This window comes from Dasypus novemcinctus, chromosome 10 (assembly GCF_030445035.2).
Source record: "Dasypus novemcinctus isolate mDasNov1 chromosome 10, mDasNov1.1.hap2, whole genome shotgun sequence".
In the NCBI taxonomy this organism is placed as follows: domain Eukaryota; kingdom Metazoa; phylum Chordata; class Mammalia; order Cingulata; family Dasypodidae; genus Dasypus; species Dasypus novemcinctus.
Genome location: NC_080682.1, coordinates 44,460,605 through 44,483,719, shown reverse-complemented (window position 1 = coordinate 44,483,719; position 23,115 = coordinate 44,460,605). Strand labels below are relative to the sequence as shown.

The following is a 23,115-nucleotide window of genomic DNA, read 5'->3' as shown; positions in this document are numbered from 1 at the left end:
GGCTTCCATCTACCATATGGGAGACCCTGGGTTCGCTTCCTAGGGCCTCCTTCTGAAGACAAGCTGGCCCGTGCCTGTGGAGAGCTGATGGCCCGTGCCTGCAGAGAGCTGGCACAGCAAGATGATGCAACAAAGTGAGACAAATAGACAAAGAAGAACATGCAGCGAATGAACACAGAGAGCAGAAAGCAAGCAAGCGGCAAGGGGGGGTGCGGATAAAAAAAATCCTATGCAGTCTTCAACACCCAGTTTATTTATTTTTTTAGAATATTGAATTTTTTTTTTAGATTATTTTTATTTCTCTCCCCTTCCCACATCTGTGAGGGCTCAGGCTTTCTGTGTTCCTCTGGGCTCAGCGCCTCTGTTTCCTCCACAAGGTCAGCTGTAGACTATGAGGCTCTCTAGGCTTTACCTCTCTCCACAAGGTCAGCTGTAGACTATCAGGTGTACAGCTCCGTCTCTTTCCCTGGGCCTCCAGTTTAAGACTTCAGCATCAAACTCCAACATCAAAACTCCGGCATCAGAAACCTGCAGCTCTGTCCTTTGCCATGCCTTTTATCTGTGAGTCCTCATCCATCAAGGGGCGGGGACTCAATGCCCTAATGACGTGGCCCAATTAAAGCCCTAATCATAACTCAGTCAGGCCCAGGTACAGATCAGATTACAAACATAATCCAACATGTGAAAATAGACTTTGGTGAGGGAAGGAACTTATGCTTTATGGCCTGGTAACTGTAAGCTCCTACCCCAAATAAATAGCCTTTATAACGCCCAGCAGATTTCTGGTGTTTTGCATCAGCACCCCTTCGGCTGATTAACACACCATGTTATTCCATGGCTTAAAATCTTTTAATGATTCCCTTTCACCTATGGGAGAAAGTTCACCTCCTCTGTAAGGCATACAAGGCTCTTTAAGATCTGACTCCAGTCTAATTCTTGGATCTTATCTGCTGCCACAGATCTTGTAGTTTACAACCAACAGGACAATTTCCAAAATACCCCATGTTGTTTCATGTTTCTATGACTGTGCATTTATTTGCCTTTCCCCTAAGTTTACTGAGAGAAAACCTCCTATTTTAAGACTTATTACCTTTCTCTTTTACAAGGTGACCCTGTCAGAACAATCAATCACTACATAAACCAAGTGAAATTATTTTAGATTCTCTGGTAGAGGAAGCAAACCATTTTTCATCTAATCCTACTTTAAGAACTAATTTTGTACAACATAGCCATTCAATAAATGTAGTTGGTCAGCTGATTCCTGAATGCTTTAGCAGGTTCTAGTCTATAAAGAGAATAATTTAAAAGTGTTTTCCCTTACAGTTTCTCTCGCACTTTTATTTTATTTTATTTTTTTCTATCTGGTTGTATCATTATCTTTTTGGTACACTGCTTCATGGTGCAGAGAAGTACATGGGGCCTGTGCCTCACCACACAGGTCTGGGACGCCTTTTTTTTTTTTCTCACCAGGAGGTCCTGGGGATCGAATCTGGGTCCTCCATATGGTAAACAGGAGCTCAACTGCTTGAGCCACAGCTGCTTCTCATCTCTTGCACTTCAAAAATATCAGCGAGCCATGGTTTATAAGTCAAATGGAAGAGACAAAGCCAACTACACTTGAAAATGAAGAAGACAATATTCCCCGCCAAAGATGACAGATGGCAATAGCTACCTTTCCCTTTCTTGGTTACAAACTATGCATTTATTATTAGAGACTAGTCATTGGCTCCCACAGAAGTACTGGAAATTCCAGCAAAAGAAGAGAGAGGCAGGAACAAGTACTACCAACAACATGTGGCTTCGTTCTGCTGGCATTTCTATGGAGAACTTGAAGGTAAGTATGGGTCTCAAAAAGTTACCAGAATTTCATCTATAGATAGATGATGATATGAGTAGTACTATCTGATTCCTAACACATTTTAGTTGCCATGGCTCAACCTAATTTCAATTATATCAAAAGGTCAAACTGTGAACTATAGCAAGTAATCTCCCCTATGCCACACCCAATTCGATTATAGAGCTGAGGTTGGGCCTTGTACTAACAGCCTTCAGATCTCTCCTCATCTATATCATATACTAAGAAGACCTTTTAATGAGTTCCTTTCCAAAGGGAGTCTTGCTGCATGAAGCACCTCTGTACCTATGTATGTGGTACTGCTAGACTATACCGTGCCAAATAAGGGATCAGAGCCTACCTCTGGTGCCTAGCAATGTTTGTCATAATAATTGCAATAAAATACTTTGGCATATTTGCTCACAATATGGATATCTGGGTAATGGGGATCCAAATACAACCAGGCAAATTATAAGAGTTAAGAAAAGTCAGGAAGTAGATGTGGCTTAAGCGACTGAGCTACCGCCTACCACATGGGAGGTCCTAGGTTCAATGCTCATTGCCTCTTAAAGAAGACAAACAAGACAGAGTGGACATGATGGGCAAGTGCGGCAAGCTGAATCAACAAGAGACAGGAGGAAAACAATGATAGACACAACAAAGCAGGAAGCAGAGGTGGCTCAGGTAATTAGGCGCCTCCCTCCCATATCAGAGGTCCTGGGGTTTGGTTCCCCATGCATCCTGAAAAGAAGACCAGCACAAAACAAGCAGAGACAGCAAATGCAAATAATGAGGGGGTGGGGAGAAATAAATAAAATAAATCTTAAAAAAAAAAAGTTAAGAAAAGTAATGTAATAGGCCGAAAGAGACTTCATTTCAAGGCTGGAAGACTAGCATTCTAGCTGAGATGATCTCCCCAGGCAGAAATCCAAAGTATGGTGTCTCAGCTGTTAATGAAGGACTCATTCTCTTTTGTACTAGAAGTTGTATACAATTACTCAGTGGTTGGTATGTGTGGTAGATATATTTGGAGCTGATCTAACCTGAAGCTTCTCTAGTTCTGTCATTAGCAAGGACTTTTCAGGGTATTCTTTGCCCAGGAAGGCAAAGCAGCTATAAAAAAGCCCTTCTCGGTGTGGCAAGAACATGATCTGGGGATGACTCTGGGATTATAACTGCATTTAGAATAACATAAAATGAGGAAGGGGGAAAATAACAGTTATAAAGGCACACATACCACTTATTTTACAGGCTCTAGCAACTCTCTTCTAGTTATGACAACTGCTGGGACACTGCACTTAATCTGGGTTACATAGTCTTCCTCCATTTTTCCAAAGAGATGGTGAAAATGAAAATCAGAGTTGCCCTTATGCTTATTTACCATCTACATTGTAACAGGTGGTCTGAGCTCAAAGCAGTCAGACAGCAGTGTCAAGGGCAGACACAGCCTCACCCTGCTTGTGAATATTTTTATGTAAAGAAGCTGTTGAGGGCTTCAAAGACACCTGCTGTCAGGTCTCTGTCCTATTTGTGCATTTGGATAAACACAGGGACACTGCAGTCTCAATCCTCACTACAAACAGAGATGAATGGTAAGAAAAGACGTTTGCCTGGGAAGATCCAGACCAAAAATGAACAGAAAATTTAAGTGGATGCTGGTCAACTCTAAGACATTCTCCTTAGAGATCAATCTTGATGGTCTTGTTCCACAGTAAGCCTATGGAAGGGCTCAAAGAAGCAGCACAACAATAAAAGTCAGACACTAAATATGCTGGTTCTCTAATCTTAGACATTTCTGTGACATGGTAGACATGGTGAAGTCTCAGTATTCCCATTGAGGAAAACACCAAAATGGACTAAATAACTACACCTCATTGGGTTACTGCAAGGACCAGTAAGATTTAAAAATACGTATAAATATATTTATGTATATAAATGTTTTGTAAGCTATAAATTAACATATGAAAAATATTATTATACTGATACCTTCATTTAATGAAAGGATGGTAGGAAAGATCCAAAAAAATGAGATGTGGGCAACCGCTCTGTTGGTGTTCTGTGGACCCTATACAACTGGATGGGAAAAGCCAGACAATGGCAGAATGACCTGTGATTAGCACATGGGAAGAGGGTGAAAAGTTGAAGTGGGCTAGCAAAGGCAGCACCATGATGTGCTGTGAAGGTAAGGAAACCCAACAGAAGAGCTTCTTTATGGCCCCTTAACTTCTAGAAGTATTCCAGGCCATATCTCAGTTACCCGGTTCTCTGAATCTGAAAGTACTATGAATTGTGACTATACAAGACTCTTAACTTCTACTCATTAAAGCTAAGGAAAAGATTAGAGAAATTAAAATGGACTGATACAGTCCCTAATTCCTCACTCTCTCTCTCCTCAGGGAACCTAGAAATTAAAAGGAGCAAACACAAGCAGCACTCCATTTACAGTGGGAAGGAGACAGAAAAAAATGAACAGAAAATAAATAGGTATCAACCAGCTAGTAATCTCCTTCACTAGAAGACCTGGACTACTAATGTTGATATGACTAATCCCAGTTGCTATTAAAAACAAAATTCCAGCCTGCATCAGCCCAAAAAGAAAGGCAAACACCCAGGGGAGGGATTTTCAGAGGAGAATTAGAGAAACTGGTCCTTTGTTATCAGGGAGCAATATAAGACCCCTAGGAGAAAAATGATGTGTCAGTGTATGGTAAGTGAAGAAGAAAATGTAAACTCAGGTCGTGCTGTAGCCAGGGGGGGTGAGAAGAGAGCACAGGTGGGCTGTGGGGAGGACAAGGAGGAGGCAGTCTGACACAGGAAAATTGAGGGGGAAGGAAGGGGAAAGGGAGGAGGTGGTAGCAGAAAAAAAGGAAGGTAAGATGAGAACAGAACATTTTAAACTAACCCAGAACTCCATTGTGAAGGACAAGTCACGAGGCAAGATACAGCTCAAAGGCATGAACCCCTCATTTTACCACTGCAAAGATATAACAGAGCTTTCTAAGCGTTCATGGAAAGAGGGCTAGGCAATCCACAGCACTGACTCTCAGAGCTCCATGGGATCACTCGAAGGAAGTCACCCAGGCTTTTTCAGCAGCACTAGGTGTCAGCAGTCTCAGGATGTATTTAAACTGCTTCCCTGAATAGACCTTAGTGCTGGAAAAATAATATCTACAGGAGAACGTATTTGGCTACAGGTGTCCGCCTGGCTAAGGAAATAGGGATTGTGCCCTTCACCTAGAGTGGACAGAAGAGAGAATGACACATGCTGAGGGTTAAGGAGTAGATGGGCTCTCCTGTTCCCTTTGCCTTACCACAGTTGCTTCAGGACACCCTGCATTTCTTTCACATTTAATCTTAAACAAATAAAGCTCCCATTTAGTCTTCCTTTTGCTTCCAAATATGCAATAGCTAGTGTATTTAACGACAGCATCGGGAAGGCAAGTTAGTACAATGGTTGTTCCCACCTCCTTAGTCCTCTCTGACAAAGAGATTTCTTAAACATATCTGTTTGAGATTTCTCATGCCATCTGTTCCAACATGGCTCCCAAGGAACTAGCCATTCAGTTCAAAGAAGAGAAAGAAGAATGAGGATGGTAAGAACTCTTATGACTCCTGACTAAGCTATACCAAGCTTCAAGCTGTATCAAGAAGGAAGGGGGAAAAAAAGGAAAATAACTGACCAGCTGCTCTATTCTATAACTGCCAGCAAAAAATAAAGGAGGTGGGCGACAGACTGCTTAACCACCCTTCTCTCTTTCTTGTTTTGCATCTTTGAGAATAACAAACATAGGAATCAAAACAAGAGCCAAATGTCCAATCTGATACAAACCAGGAAAGGTCAGAAGCAGCAGGATGGAGAACGTAAAACCCAGCATTAAGGCTGGGGAATTTGAATTCTGGAGTTTGGAGTTAATCCTGTCCCTTTAGCTCACTGCTCTTCCCACCTCTGGCCCTTACTCAAAAAGAACAGTAGAAGCAAGGCATCACCTTGCAACCCACCAGATTAATATGGTAGGCAACTTTCCAAGGTTCTTTTGGGGAAGATGGGGGTGGCAAAGGGGTGAGTATTGAGAACGTTTAAGGGAATAGGATCATAAAAAATCAGTCTGATCAATGGTATTAAAATAGAGAGTCTTTCCTTTAGAAAACTCCAAGTATTTTCTTTATTTTTAATCTCCAGGTACCTATTATGTTTAAGAGAAAAAATACCAAACTTCCTGCCTCTCTGAGGTTATAAAGATAACCCAGGAAAAGCAATTCACAGTCACTATACATGCAAAAGGGAAATAAAAATGTTGCCTAAAGAGCAGCAGCCATCTTCTCCCACTTTGGCCTGGGACCCAATGGGCTGTCTCTTCCCAAAGGCCCTGGTGAATCAGCAATGTAACTGCCAGAGGTGGGAGTACCCTGGGCATTTTAACCCTCTGTCCCTCACCCCTTCTTATTACTCATAGTAACTAAAGTGTTAGAAGCAAAAATGTCAATCATTACTGTTCAGACAGCAGCCAACTTGGAAGTACAGCATGGGAAGAGAGGGAAGAAAGCAAGCTGGGAATGTACTTACTCAAAGTCCTCAAACTCCAAGTCGGTTCCCTCTACTGATGGACCCTGGTTGTCTGAGGAAGAGGAGGAGGTGGAAGAACGGAGACGGTTCTGTTGGTAGCGCATGGAGCGCTGGCGAATACTGTCTCTCCGCGAGAGATACTGGATCATCCTCTGAGCGTAGTATGCAGCAGGAGATAATCTAGAGACAGAGATGGACAAACACAAACTAGCACTAATGTGAGGAATACTGTGAAAGACAGTATATCCAGCTCTCCCATGGCAACTCCTGCTGAGGCAAACTCCGGAGACATGAAAAAATAAACAGCATTTAACTCAACAGGAGATTTGTACTGCAGAATATACTAATCAGACTATCACTAGTACTTCTGTTCTGAGATAAGACATATAGGTCTTTTAACCAATCATCATCTGATCAAGAACTGCCCCCTCCCAAGAGGATAACACTGGACCTTTCTTTTTAAGCTTCTTAAGGGACCCCTTCTATTATAGCTTCTCAGAGTGCCCTTCATATAGACTCACAACTTTTACTTAGTCATCACCCATACTCAAAACGTAAGAAATGAAAGGAAATTTAGCAGTCATCAGAGATCATCTACTCTTTCATTTCATGGATGAAAAAAGGCCAGGAGATGGTAAACTTTAGACATCTATATGCATCTTCACCAGGACTTCTTTCTTCTCCAACAAATATCCATAGCTCCAGATTTGTCCCAACTCCTTAAAACTATCTCTCTGAACCTCTCACTCCTCCTTTACCAATTATTTATAAACATTTGTAATATGGCGAGACTATACAGGATGGAGACAAAGTAAAATATACTTGGGAGGACAGAGATCTAAAAGAAAAAGAAGATTTTTCTATTTCTTACAATTGGAGCATCAGAGACTACATGGGCACTGAGCAATATAGAAGGGAACAGTCATTTTCTTCTCCCTTCCTATGGTTATTCTCAGTAAATAATATTTTGGGCCTATATTCTTCAACCTCTGACTTTAATATCTTGATACGCCAATGAAAACTTCTAGTGTCCCATGCAATTCTCCATATTTCCTTTTTTCTCAAGTTTTTTCTCCATCTCTCACAACACTGCTATATAATTTGCATCTGTTACTAAGGAGGTGAGAGAGGAATAATAATAGAAAAATGTCAGATAGATAATTTTAAGGGGAATACTAAGCAATTTCAGGACTTAAAAGTCTGTCTGAGGCACACACTGGAACTCAGTAATTCCACTGGGAAGTTTATCCTACAGAGAAACAAACAAGGATACAAAGATATATGTAAGGAGGAAATTGATTTGCAACATTGTTAACAATACTGAGAAAATAGGGAAATGACCCAAATGCCCATCAACAAATTAATTATATCCATATAAAGAAACACTATGTAACTATTAAAAAGAACAACGTAGTTCTATATACTCAGGAGGAAAGCCATCTAAGATAAAAATTTAAGTGGGAGAAAAATGGTATAGCATGTATATACTAATATGTGTGTGTGTATATATGTATATTTCTGTAACTAGAAAAAAAACTAAAAGGAGATAGAGCAATCCTTGTGATTATTGGGAACTTTTACACTTTATACACTTCTATAATGTTTGAACTTAAGAGGAAAAAATGCATGTATCTTTTGATATTTTATGAAAAACAGAAATCTGGGAAATCTGAGAATGAGAACATTAATAGTCCTATCCAAATTCAACAAAAAGTATTTACAAACATCTTGCAGTCTGACTTTTTCATACCCCTGGAAAGATTCTGAACAAATCCTCAGTAAGTCCACTGCCCCAGGCCAAAGAAGACCATGTAGTCAACTGCTGTAGGAACTGAAGCCACCTCTGAAATGTCTGTCATCAGAGGTGTCATCCATCTGGCCAATCATCAAACGGAATTCCCAAGCAGGCTGACTGACAATCATTGGAACTCAAAAGTCTGTGTTACAGAAAAATATGCTGCATTTGGCATCACTGAATTCAGATTATCTTTGATTATAAGATGGGCATGGATTGTACAGGTGCCTTGGTCAACATAATCAGAGTACAAGAACTATTTCTTAAAAGCTTCAACTGGTGAACTTAAATTATCCATTTGGGCCCCTGTTCTCATGCATTTTGCAAGGATGAACCACAGAATCTCAAATTTTCAATAGATAGAAGTCAATATTCCTGACTTGTTCCTATATTTACCATATAAACAGAAATATTCAGTAGAAATCAACTAACTGTTGGTTAAATTTTCAAGTCAATCAGATTAGAAAAGAATATAAAAGAAGAAAAGTTTCAAGAGGGGAATAAAGGTAGTTTTTGGGGAACTGATGCTGAAAATGGACCGTAAGAGTACACTCATTCCTTGGCCTATAGTCGACCCTAACTAATGGAAAAATTATAATATAGACAGAAGTAACAATAATGATGTTGATGATGTTGATAATAAAGATTGCCCTTTAACGTAGGGACACAATTTCAGCACTAAGTAACCCCAAATGTTTAATTTCACTAAGATAGGAATTTCCAAGGCTATGAAACTATATATATCAGTGTAAAAAGAGATTCCAGGCACAATTACTAAATACCAGTACATTCTACATTCATCCTTTTAGGTGTCCAGACAGAAGGAAGCTCAGGATCTGAATGTCAAGGAAATATCTCACAAAAGCTTTGACCTATACATATTGTGTACTGTGATATCTAAGAGGAAAAGAAATTAACCAGCCAGTAATGAGATAGCAACCACCCTCCTCCTGAAGGGCTTGGAAAATGTGACAACTCCAAAGTGTTCCAGGCAAAAAATTTAAATATTTAAATAAATCCTCAAGTGTTCCTCAAGGAAAAAACTTTCCCCTCCAAAAATCTATTTTGTGTTCAAAGGGGAAACGTAAAACTACCAGAACCACAAGGACATTTATTCATGCTAAAGAGATGAGAGTAGGAATAAAAAACAGACTGATTATGTGAAAGGAAGCCAAATAAGGATCTCAATCTTCAGAATCACCATTGAATCCAGGTCAAAAATCCTGGGGATGAGACTCCCATTGCTACCCTAAAAGAAACTGTTCTATAGCAAGAAGTTCTCTATCATGGTGTTTCAAATAATTTACTTCATATGAAAAATGTCCTTCCCTCATTTAGGGTTCACAACTTGCAAAAATTATTAGAAATTAACATAAACCTTCTTGTACTATCTATTTTAAAGCCATCAATCCCTATATTCAACTCTGATTCTTGGATTTGCCATGACTAAAAAAGGAAAAAGGAAGTAAGATGATAATAGGGAATCTTTTCACTAGTATCCCAGAAACAATTTTCAGTCTCATGACATAAATGTGGCACCAACAAAATCACTTAATATCGATAGAATCTGATTTTTCCAGGTGGATATGAAATTCTTAATCTAAAGCAAACCTTATTTAGCTTTATTTGGCCATATTGCTAACTTGCTAGCCCCAGCAAAAGCACGGTAAATTCCTCCCCTTTTATTGGCAAAATCTCACAGTGTGCTCTAGTACTGCTTAAATAAGGTACAGGTGAACCCATTTTTAGATCACGAACAGAATCATTAATTACAGTTTTAGCAACCCCAAGGGGTCACTCCCTACAAATAAACATAATAGATCAATCTGACACCCTAATCTCGGTCTTTTAGTTACCAATATGAGGGACAGGTGGGCCTTGGATTCATCTGAATGTTGGTTTTGTTATTAATCTTTTCAAATGTCTTCCACCCAATGTAAAAGCAAAAGCACTTCAATAAAATGACAACTTGTTTTATTCAGTTAATCTTTCTTCAATCATCTTTTCAGGCAGTCTCCAAAAAATTCAAGATCTGAATGAGCTTGACTCCTGTTCTTTGATTTTCTAAATTTCCTCTCATATGACAACACATTTTTGGGGAGGAAGGAGAAGTAATTTTCCTATAAATAATAATCTTTGTTTCCTTTTTGGCTGTCCGTCTAAATGGCAACAGCCTCTCTGACCCACAGAAAAGGAATATCCTGACTCTGCCTGTGGTCTTTAACTCAGGTCCCTTCTCTAGTGCCTCACCTGCAGAAATGAGTCCCAAAGGACAGGAGCTCAGATGGTTATGACCATCTGTCACCAGAGGTTTTCTATACACTTACCTGCAACTTCCCAATCACCTGAAACACCTGTCTCAAAACTGCAACTGAGGCACTAAAGAGCACCAGGACCAGAGAGGCACAGAATGGGGCTTCCAACAGCACGGCAACCCCAAGGGCCGCCCCTCCCCCCCACCTAGTGCCACTTCTCACTTTGGCCTTACCTCGCTGGGTCTGGGTAAATTGGGTGCTCTCTGGATCCTGCTCCATCATAACGGGACAATGAAATGAGGGAAGACTCCAGCAGCCTCCTAGCAGAGATTAAAAAAATGGCAATAATCCCTGTCAATTACCAACTCAGAGGTCATTCATAAGGAAAAATGGGGGGAGAGAGAAACAACTTCCCCCTTTGCAGCCACCTCACACCTGTTATCTGGGATCACACCGTTCCTGTAAGCTAAATAATTAGAGACATAAATAAATGAAGAGCTACAGAGCTTCAGACTAGATACAGCCACTGTATTGTGCTGAAAACTACTTTTTGGTGAAAAATGAACAAATATTTCAGACATGATCTTATTTCTATCTGCAGTACCTCCAGTGGACAAACAGGAGATTGGGATCAATACAGGAGGGAAAAAGGGGGCACACACAGAGATAATGATGGAGTGCCAACATTTATTTTGGTGCTCAGTCCATCCATGTCATCATAATCCATATATCCTCTTATCTACTCATTCTGCTGTGTCACACCCTTTTTGTGAGAAAAAGTACTCCTTGGACTCTCTTAACAACTGACAAAAACCTTTAATTATATAATCTAACCCAATCATAAATTCAAATTATCTTATGTTACACACATACCTTTTACTGAGCCCTTTTTTGTGCTAAGCAATATACTAAGCACTTCACATGTATATCTTTATTTAAGCCTCACTACAACTTGGAAAGGTAGGTACAATTAAACATTCATGAGAAAACTGGGCCTAGGAGAAGTTAAGTACATTGTCCTGTGGCACATGGCTATCAGGACTCCAGTGAAGGTCTGTCTTAACTCCAACTAGCTTCAAACTATATGCTATGTTGCAGGACATCCAGTCTCAGGCTGGTAACAAGTGCATATGTACCCACTGTAAGTGATGGACACCGCCACACAGAAGGGCATGGGTCAAACTAACTGTTACCAAGCTAGAATATGGGTTCAATATTGCTGGTTCATTCTATTATTTAAGAGAAGCCAGAAATCTGGATTTTTGGCTGATATCTCATTATTGCTAAATTTTAGCTAAAACATCTTCTTTTATTCTTTTGATACAAGGGCCAGAAAAGACACACCTCACAAACATGGCCTCAAGACCCCAGTTTGCCATGTCTACCACACTGCTTCCCAATTCAAATGTGTCTTGGCAGCCAAGCAAACTTATGCTTCAACAGAAATGGGCTCAGAAACAAATGCCTATCTTTCCTCTCTGGCAGCAGCCTTCCTGGTTCTCCCAGGAACAGGTCTCCAGCTCCCAGTCAGAATTTTCTTTGAAGCAGAGACTACAGAATAAAGGCAGTGGCTATCAATTGAGTTAATTCAATTCACTGTTATTAAAACTAGCTGGGGGTGGGGGAGAAGATGTGGCTTAAGCACCAACTCAGGGAAGCTTACGTGGCTCAGTGATTGAACACCAGCTTACCACATACAAGATCCCAGATTCAATCTCCAGCCCCCAGTACCTCAGGAAAAAAAAAAAACAAAATGAAACAAACAAACAAAAAAAACCCCAGCTGCTTTAGGTATAATCATATGCAGTCAGTCAACCCAGCAAGTGACCCACCACAGCATTTCCCCTAACAGCCTGGGGAAGAGATGCAGCAGAAGCTCTACCAAACTAGCTTGCAACCTTTCCTGTCCAGAACAACCAACTGTTAACTGATATTCTCTATCTACAGGAGGCCTATTATCCTCACACCTAAGGCACTTTAAATTGTCCTACAGCTGAGGGGAGATAATACAATGTAACCAATGAGGAAGAGAAGAAATCTACAAAATACATCTTCTTGCTGTTTGAAAACCTGACTCTTCAATGATATCAATGTTCACAGAAGCAGAAATGCTGCATTTCATCAATTCTAAGACATTTATTTTTAATTTTTTTAATTTTTTTATTTTTTATTGACTTTGTAATAATATTACATTAAAAATATATATGTGAGGTCCCATTCAACCCCAACCCCCCACCCCCCCACTCCCCCCCCCCCAACAACACTCGTTCCCATCATCATGACACATCCATTGGATTTGGTAAGTACATCTTTGGGCACCTCTGCACCTCATATACATTGGTTCACATCATGGCCCATACTCTCCTCTATTCCATCAAGTGGGCCCTGTGAGGATTTACAATGTCCGGTGATTACCTCTGAAGCACCATCCAGGGCAGCTCCATGTCCCGAAGACGCCTCCACCTCTCATCTCTTCCTGCCTTTCCCCATACCCTTTGTCCATTATGTCCACTTTTCCCAATCCAATGCCACCTCTTCTATGTGGACATTGGATTGGTTGTGTCCATTGCACCTCTATGTCAAGAGGAGGCTCAGATTCCACCTGGATGCTGGATGCAATCCTCCCATTTTCAGTTGTAATCACTCTAGGCTCCATGGTGTGGTGGTTGTCCTTCTTCAACTCCATCTTAGCTGAGTGTGGTAAGTCCAATAAATCAGATTGTAGGTGCTGGAGTCTGTTGAGGCTCAGGATCTGGCTATCACATTGTCAGTCCAGAGATTCAAATCCCCTAAATATATCTTAAACCCCAACATTAACTGCACCTCCAGCACATTAGCATGAAAGTCTTATGAAGGGAGATCCCATCTGAGTCCAGATTCATCACACATAAACACCATTTCCAAAGAGGGGCCATCTGCCCTGGTAGTTAACCCCATCGGCCATGACCATAACTCCCATGGGTCTCTTTAGCCCTCAAAGGAACCAATATCTGGGGGTTGTATCTGCTTTATCTGTCTCTCTGACTCTGCTCAGTTGTGCATGAGGGCAAACCTTCTGCCAGCCTCCAGACTCTTTTTTAGAAACTCGTAGCCATATATCTAAGACATTTAGACACTTTTTCACATTTTTTATTATAAAGTCTTTTTTTAAAAAGATTTATTTTATTATTTATTTCTCTCCCCTCCCCCCCCCCAGTTGTCTGCTCTCTGTGTCCATTCACTGCGTGTTCTTCTGTGACCGCTTCTATCCTTACCAGCGGCACTGGGAATCTTTCTTTTTTTGTTGTGTCATCTTGTTGTGTCAGCTCTCCGTGTATGCGGCGCCATTCCTGGGCAGGCTGCACTTTTTCTCTCGTGCTGGGCGGCTCTCCTTACAGGGCGCACTCCTTGCACGTAGGGCTTCCCCATGCGGGGGACACCGCTGAGTGGTACGACACTCCCTGCACACATCAGCACTGTGCATGGGCCAGCTCCACACGGGTCAAGGAGGCCCGGGGTTTGAACCGCGGACCTCCCATGTGGTAGGCAGACACCCTATCCATTGCGCCAAGTCCGCTTCCTGACTTTTTCACTTTTTTTTTTAAAGACATATTTTTTATTTCTCTCCTCTTCCCCCCGCCAAGTTGTCTGCTCTCTGTGTCCACTCCCCGTGTGGTCTGTGACCACTTCTATCCTTATCAGCGGCACCGAAATCTGTGTTTCTTTCTGCTGCGTCAGCCCCCAACGTGTGTGGTGCCATTCCTGGGCAGGCTGCACTTTCTTTCACGCTGGGCAGCTCTCCTTACAGGGCACACCCCTTGCGCATGGGATTCCCCTATGAAGGGGACACCCCGGCATGGCACGGCACTCCCTGTGCGCATCAGCACTGCGCATGGGCCAGCCCCACACGGGTCAAGGAGGTCGGGGGTTTGAACCGCGGACCTTCTATGTGGTAGATGGATGCCCCATCCATTGGGCCAAGTCCGCTTCCCTTTTCACATTTTAACATGTTTGAAATTGGGCTGCATCTTACAATTACATGACACAGTTTAATTGGCAGGAATTTTTTTTCTTTCACGGGGCAAAACAAGTTAATGGCATGTCTTTGAGTCTTTGAAATACATGCTTGTGAGACACAGTGGTACTGGAGAGAAAAATGAAATTTTGAGAAGAATATTCAGGGCATTTATGCCATCTTATAGAGTACTTATTCATTACTAATAAACTAGTTCTATAGGAATTGGGTAGGGGTTGAAGAACAGAAGCGATATCTGGGAGCAGCTGACTACTATGAAACACTTAGAAACTTGTTTCATCCCTATGTGTTCTGGGGGCAGTCCTTAATATCACTGAGCGCTGACAGATTACCCTCCCAATAGCTGCTTTAGCTTTAGTAAGCAGAAACCCTTGGGCAAGGAGCATCATCTAAAGTAACAAAAAATATCCTTCCGAAGTACTTCTGTCTGGAAAATAAGCCTGGTAAATTAGAAGGCAAATACTGTCCCCTACTCTGCCAAGGAAGTGATGGTATTCAAAGAGAGGTGAGATGACTTTGGGATGCTACAAAGGAGATTCATGAACTGGATGAGTTTGGATTAGATAACTTTAATTTTAATGATACCATTTTATAATCTTACAAAATACTTTCCTTCCTAACTTCCTATCTTAATTAGGAAGGCATCCTTAAATCAGAGTAGAACCAAAATGTTAATAAGCTTTGATGAGGTTGTTTTGGAACACGCATCCCCTATGTCTACTTACTATTGAATCTGTTGGAACCATTTGCTCCCAGGCAATACACTGGGGCTGGTAAATCCTATATATACAGCATTTCACTGCTAAATACATAGAATCAAGAAAGCCACTCAATATGAATTGCCCCTCTATGTCCCACATCACTGGTGAAATATAAGTTCTCTACAGTTATAACACAAGTAATATCTGAAGCAGTAAAAAAGACTTTTCCAATTGGTGTTGAATAAAGAAAGAGCTAGAGTTACTCAACAAGTAAACATCACCACCACTGCTTCAGAACCTCAAAGAATTATCTTTCTCTCCCAAAGTTAGCATCTTGCAAAGAGCAACAAAGAACTGTCAGTGGGGAAATGGAACAGGAAAACAGAATAACATGGCAACTGTGCACCTTCTGCTTTGGCTACCACAAACGTGAATTGGCTCAATTATCCATCATGTGTCCACTCTGATCAAGATGGCAGAGTGAGATGCTTCAGGTCTCTATCCCCGACAAAAGTTTTGAACAACCAGCAAAAACTGGCAGAAATATCTTTCTCAATGCTCCAGAAAACAGCTAAAGAACTGCAGTAACAGGGAAAATGCCAAATCAAGAAAAAGGCTACTTAAAAGTGACAGGATTTTGTAGCATCCTGGCTGGCTACTTCCCTACCTCTCAGCACGAAGCTGGCCTGTGCTCCGAGTACAGATCCCTGGTCCCAGTTCCAGAGGGAGCAGAGTAAACTTTGTGCACATACTGGCAGCAAGTATGTCTGTCCCAATCTATCTGGTGGTAGTCTGAGGGACTTACCATCCCAGAAGTTGCCCTGCATGTAGAAGGCAGTTAAGAAAGTGCTACAGAATACTGTAGGAAAACATTCAAGTGGCTGCCTAGGCAAAGGCCTGCTAGCTGTAGGACATACAGTGCAGTTCCCATAGTGAGGAAACTGTTTCCTAGGCAAAAGACATTAATATCCATATAAATGGGGGAATTCCCAGGGCCACATGTGTATGCCCAAGAAAAGAAAAGAAAAGAAAAAGTACGGAAAAGATCAGGGAAGCCCCTATGCTTTAATTTGGAGTTATTTTCTAAACACATATGGATAAGTTCTGAAAGAGAGGGCTAGCACTGATCAATGTGCAGACTGGGAAAGGTGTTTTCTTTTTTCTTTCTTTAAAAAACTAAAAAAAAATTTTTTTTTTGTTAGCTCCTGGCACTCATGGATAGTTCTGTCATAACTAGCAGGACACAAGCTTAAAGAACAGATGCCTTTAGAGTCTAAATTTCAGTGATAACATATTAAAATATCAGAACTCCCAGGTTTCAAGAAAAGATTACAAAATACAAGATTACATACAAAGAAACCAGGAAGTGATAGCGTAGGAAAAGAAGATTAAGGCATTAGAAACCATCAAGGAAGAGGACCAGACCTGGGACATATCAAAGACTAAAAAATGGCCCTAAATATGCTCAACCAGCTAAGGAAAACATGGACAAAGAACTAAAGGAACACAAACAATACCAGTAGAGAGATGGAAATTATGAAAAGGAACCAAACAGAGCTAAAGATCACAATGGCAAAAATTTAATATTCTCCTGAGGAGTTCAAAAGCAGATTGGAGCTGGCAGAAGAAAGAATCAGTGAACTTGAAGATAAGACAATTGAAATTATGCAGTCTGAGGAGCAGAAAGAATAAAGGAAAGTGAACAGAGCCTGAGGAACCTGTGGGACACCAGCAGGCATACCAATATACACATCGTGAGAGTCCCAGAAGAAGAAAAAAAGAAAGAGGCTAAGAGACTATTCAAAGAAATAGTAGCTGAGTACTTCCAAAATTTAACAAGACATGAATATTCACATCCAAGATGCTCAACAAACTTCTAAAAAGGTAAACCCAAAGAGGCCCACACCAAGCCGTGTTATATCAAACTATTGAAAGCCAAAGATAAAGAGAGACTTGAAGGCCACAAGACAGAAAATCTCTGTGAGCTATAATGGCAGGGCAAGCCTGCTCCTAGAAGCTAAGATGCCTCTGGTGCCCCATTTCTAAAATGTAATTTCTTAGCCTGGCATTGTTGTCTGGGTGACATCTGCTATTTCAGTTCAATCGAGCCAAATCCAAACTAATAGTTCCCTACTGCCTAGGAAATAAAACCCAAATTCTACTGCTTAGTATCTAAAGCCAACTTAGTTTTACATTCCTTTTGGGATGCTCTAGTGCTATGATTTTCAAACTTTTTGGTCTCAGGATCTATTTAACACTCTTAAAAACTAAGGAACCCAAAGAGCTTTTTGCTTATATGGATTTTATCTATCAGTATTAACCATATGTGGCAGTTTGATATTATTTATGAATTCCAAAAAGAGTATTATGTTTGTAAACTGGCCTTTCCTCTGGGCATGATATCCTTTGACTGATTTAAATTCACAGGCTTTACATTTATTTGATTAAATCAAGATTAGGGCTTTGATGTGACCATGTCATTAGGGCATGAAGGTTGAGTCCCTGTCCCCTTGGTGGGCTATATCAAGAACACAGAAGCAGATGCATGAGAAAAGGGGACAGGAACGCCATAGACATGGAAGAGGATCCTATGGCCCTAGGAAGAGAAATGAGCCATTCACCAGATAGTTTACAGTTGACCTTGTGAAGAGACCACAGCAGCTGGACCCACAGAGCCTTAGAAGGAAAGAAGAAGGTTGAACCCTCGCAGACAGTGCCTGCCATCTTGCTTCAACATGTGGCAACAGAGTTTGGTAAAGAAGTAACCTTGAGTTGGACTCTTCAGGGCCTTGTAATTTAAGCTTTTACAAAAAAAAAAAAAAAAAAAACTCCTTATAAAAGCCAACAAATTTCTGGTACTTTGCCTTAGTATCCCTTTGGCCGACTAGTACATCATATTTGAGATTTTAAAAATACACATTCTATTAGCCATCAGAGTGATAATTTCATTTCACATCAGGTACCCTCGGGAAAACTCCACTGTACTCTTGTGAAAAAAATTAGAGTGAAAAAGGCAAAGAACTTCCCAGCATTAATGTAAAAATAGTTTTGACTTTGATGTCCTAGACCATACTTTGAGAACCTTGCTCTTGTAAAACTAAACACACTATCCTACCAAGGCATTTAGCTTGGCCATTTCTTCTTTCTGGAATGTTCCTCTTACCCATTTCTGCCTGTAAAAAAAATCCTTCAAAGCTCAAATACCTGACTCTTGCAGCCTTAAGTTTACCCTCTCTTCCCAAATACCCCATAGTATTTTGTACCTCTCTAGAAGCCTTTTCCCAAGTTACGTTGGATTGCAGTTACTTGTAAATTTGCCCTGTCTCTGCTACTGGACTATAAGCTGGTACTGGGTCCAAGGCATTTTTCTATCCCCATTGAAGGACATGCAAATTAACATGCAATGGAAGGTCAATACATAACTAAGTAAATGAATCAGTGGGCCTAACTAGAGTGGGAAGAACAAGGAAGAGGAGCATATCTGATTACCCCTCACTATCTTTAGAAGTCTAAAAACTCACGCTATAACCTTAAAGGAAAAAGGTTTCTAGAAACTGCTAAGAGCAGTGACAGATATAGGCCATTATACATTTTACCAAAACCTATAAAAGTGTACAGTGCAAAATGTAAACCAAAATGTACACCACTGTAGTAGCAATGCTTCAATATTTGTTCATCAATTGTAACAAATGTTAACAAACTCATGTAAGATGTTATTAACAGGGGAAAATGTGAGAGGGGAAGGGGTGGGATATAGAAGAATTCCCTATATTTTCTATGTGACTTTTCTGTAACCTAAAGCTTCTTTGAAAATAAAGTGAAAAAAAAAATAAGACACTGGGGGAACATACAGAAGAAACCGTCAATATACATAAAAGATAACAGATCTTACAGTGATGAAAGACACAATGCAAAAAAAAAAATCTTTTTTTCTTTTGGCTTTGTTTTTGAAGAGGTTTTGGATTGCAGAAGAGTTGCAACTGTGGCAGGCAAGAAACAATGGTGCAGGGCATGGTGGTGGGGACGTGTAGGGAGTGGTGCAACTGGGGCATGCCTCTATGGAATATGAAGGTGTTCATGTAGCCATGGGGTATATCTCGGTGGGTGGAAACCTACGCAATAACCAATGAAATATTAAAGTCCCATCCTGGGGAGTCCTACTACATTCTCTAATAAGAGTGGCAAGAATCTCTAGAGTACATGGGCAGTGCATAGTAAAGGAGGATAGACCAATACACCAGGTCCTTTATATTGATGCTTATACTAATGAACCCTGTTCTTGTGAAACTAGAATTTAGCCTAGTAATATATATTGCCTAGGAGTACTGCCTGAAAGCCTCCTTGTTGCTTAAATGTGGCCTTTCTCTGACCCAAACTCAGCATATAAGCTCACTGCCTTCCTCCCCAGTATGGGACATGGTGCCTCCCTGGCACCAAGGATTATTACCAAGCACCAACTAGCAACGCATTTGGAAAAAGACCTTAACCAAAAGGGGGAAACATTAAATACAAATGAGCTTTTATGGCTAAGACACTTCAAAGTGAGTTGGGCGGTCATTCAGAAGTACACTTACGCATGTGTCTCAGGAGGATCTCAGTGACTGCCACAGTAAACAATGCCTCAAGCAGGGGTGCTCCTGAGGGTTCTAGTAACATCTGGACACTATAGGCAGGGCAGACAACTCCAGGAAATCGGCACCGTGCCAGTGGGCCTTACCTTGTAATATATGGTAACCTATCTCAATATATCAGAATTAGACTTGCTTATAATTTTCCTACACATGGTTCTTCTGTCCTTTTTATTTGAACTTAAAATTAGCACTATACCTGCTAAATATCTGTCTGAGGGACTTAAATCTTCTACCTGTTCATATGCCGGTTGAGCCCTGAATCTCAGCAGAGTTGCAGCCAACACCTACTCTCCATTTCATCTGACTCACCCAGGACAACTAACTGAAGGATAAGAATGGACAACACGCACTCCCAAAAAACAGAGTATCTGTAACTGCAAGCAAGACAATTCCACTCATCTGTCCCATGGGATCTAAGCCCCATCTCAATCAGAAACAGAGCGGGCATCACCATCCCCAAATCCTCAAGATTGAGGAATGAGCAAACCTAAGGCAGGATTGCAGCTATGGACTAAAGTAGACACTATCATTCTAGTAATGAAGAATTTGTAATACTGATACAAAGACAGTGGACATCAGAGGTTCTAAGGGGAGGGAGAGGGAAGAAAAGGCATAACATGGGGCATTTTTGGGACATTAGAATTGTTCTGCATGATATTGCAATAATATATATAGGCCATTATACATTTTGTCAAACCTGAAAAATTGTGTATGGTGTAAATCATAATGTAAACTATATTCTATACTTCAATATGTGTTCATCAGTTGTAACAACTATACCGCACTAATGAAAGATGTTGTTAATGGGGAGTGTGTGTGTGTGAGGGGGTGGGGCATATAGGAATCCCCTATATTTGTGATGTAACATTTATGTAATCTAAAGCTTCATTAAAAAAAAGGGGAAAAAAAAAAAACTGCTAACATCACCCCTCATCCCTCTGGTCACTTAAGCGGTTCGGGTTAAAGTGCTGACATAGCTGTCCTAATAAATGCAGTGCAGCCTGGTCCCTAGGAAGCTTATTAAATCATAAAGTCAGAGCCTGGCTATTTGCCTAAGGAGCTATCACTGATGCTCCTGGGCTGCATATTGCCAAAAGAGACCTCACAGAAGAAGAGGACAATGTTTTTAAGGAGATGAAAGGGCAGGAGGCCAACGAAACTTGGCTGCACTTTTGTTTTCTTCATTTCTGAACCTTGCTCGGCAAGCTCCAGATTTCTGTCTTGGCGCATGCCTAGGTCTAGAGATGACAAGCCCTTATTCTTTGTAAAAAATAATTGTGTGTTCTGAAACGACACCTCTATTATGATTTCCAAATTGACATCTCTGCTTTAAAGCAGAGGCATCCAAGCCTCCCCATTTCACACACTGGTAATTATCGTTTTAGTTATCCAACGATAGGCACTCATCTGATCACTGCAGGGCCCCCTAGTTCTATGGGTGCACTTATAGTACATGGTGTAGTTGACAGCAGAGCCTGGCAGGCAATTTCTGCCCCTGCTTTGGGGTGGACCAAGGCAAGGCAGCACTGCTGAAAGGCTAACCTCAGGAAAAAACAGACATGTTACCAATACAGCTCATGGGTCTATGGTGTGGATAGGCCTTATATTACTATCATCAAGTATAAACAATTCATGAGGCTCAAACAGTGCCTTTTGCCAGAAAAGCTTAAAAGCATCTTTACAATACATTAATATATTCCTCAGTACCTCTGTGCAGTGGGCAATTGATGGTAAGACATCAGAGCACAACATAATCACAGATATCAAAAGGAAAGAGGCTAGAAAGATAACTTATATGTGGTGTGCCAAGCATGTATCTAGCCACACAAAACAGTCTTGACTGAAAGTCCACCAGACCCCTCTGTTGTTTAATGGACTATTATTTTTAACACAATTGTAAAGTAGATGGTTGGCACTATGCTTAGTTCTCATATACCCTAAACACATTATGCTACTGTTATGAGACTTCAATTTACAATAAAAACTCATTTTGTAAGCATCTAAGCTCTAAGGTCCAAGCTGATGTACATGGACATATTTACTTTGTATCCAAATCCACCTTCCCTGGGAGACTTAGGAGATTTGCTCACAGACCAAAGACCATTAAAACAACAGCAACAACAACAACAACACAAGTAGGAATTGAGACGAGCAGGCTCTTAATCAGAGGATGAGTAGGAATACCTATGGAGCATTATAAAACTGAAGCTATAACCCAACATTTTGAATTGATAGTGCTGTAGTACTCTGTGAAAAAAAAGTTCCACAGCTAATTCTGAAATCTACATGTACATGTATCCCTACAAACAGCTGGGATGTATAGGTTTGGACTTTAAATAAGAGGCAGTGCATCTGTGGTGGTTTGAAATTGTATGTATCCCAGAAAATCATGTTCTTAAAGCTAATCCACTCCTGTGGTTGAAAACCTATTGTATGTAGGACCTTTTGATTAGGTTACTTTAGTAAAGACATGGCCCAGGGTGGGTCTAAATCCTCCTACTGGAGTCCTTTATAAGAGAATGAAATTCAGACAGAGAGAGAGAAAGTCAGAGAAGCAAGTAGTTGACAATAACAAAACCTGAAAGAAGCAAAGCAGTAGCCTTCCTGGCTTTGGTCCGTTCAAGTAATGAAGTTTCTGGAGTCTATAGAAATAGACAAGAGGGCAGAGACTCTAGCTGGGCCTCCAAACAATTCACTGCCCTCAGGATCTTGAACTAACAGTGCTCAGAGTACAACCACTTTTTTACATATTGGATTCATTCTGAACCACTTTCTTTTAGTGACATTTGATTTTCACTGACCTGCCTCTGGGGGTATACTTCTTGCCCTTCCAATCTGATCCTCAATGCAGTAACCACCCTGATTCCTTATGGACTCAGCATTTGACTCCAATGAAACAATTTCTCCACCATTTCCCTCTGTCTAGACAACATGAAATTGTCATAAATGACACCCAAAGTACAATTAGTAGAGAAACTGCAATTTCCACTCTCCTCCCCCAGTCCCCCAAATAACTGCACATTAATGTCTCCAGCATGTCAATCAATACTATCCTGATGAAGACTTAACTCTGCAGAGCCTGGAAGCCACTTAATTTCCAGCTTGCTAAATATTATGCATTTCTCCTCTCTACTATAATTAAAGATGTAAACTGCCTTCTCTTTACCAGGCACTAATGGCTATAATCTGAGATCTGAATGCCTGCTGAATCGATACCTGTGTAAAAAGTCCTTACAAACACCACTTTATCCAGCTGCATTTAATATTTAGGGGAATCACAGACAAAAGCAAAAAGACAAGGCAAAAGAGGAGAGGAGGCA

The 23,115-nt window shown here is 40.8% G+C and overlaps 1 protein-coding gene across 8 annotated transcripts in view; it reads right to left on the bottom strand.

The window, feature by feature from the left end:
• Positions 1-23,115, bottom strand: part of AMBRA1 (autophagy and beclin 1 regulator 1) — a 197,029-nt gene that overhangs the window by 114,330 nt on the left and 59,584 nt on the right. For 5 of the 8 annotated variants that reach the window (XR_011649911.1, XM_004457907.4, XM_004457910.4 and 2 more), the window contains 2 exons: positions 10,682-10,768; positions 6,399-6,578 (listed from right to left, as the gene is read on the bottom strand). Coding sequence is in view for 7 of the 8 variants with exons in the window: in XM_004457907.4 (XP_004457964.2) it covers positions 6,399-6,578; positions 10,682-10,768 (267 nt within the window). In the remaining variant the exon portion in view is untranslated. The remainder of the gene's footprint in view (positions 1-6,398; positions 6,579-10,681; positions 10,769-23,115) is intronic. The other 3 variants (XM_004457908.3, XM_058306283.2, XM_004457911.4) reach the window with 1 other exon arrangement.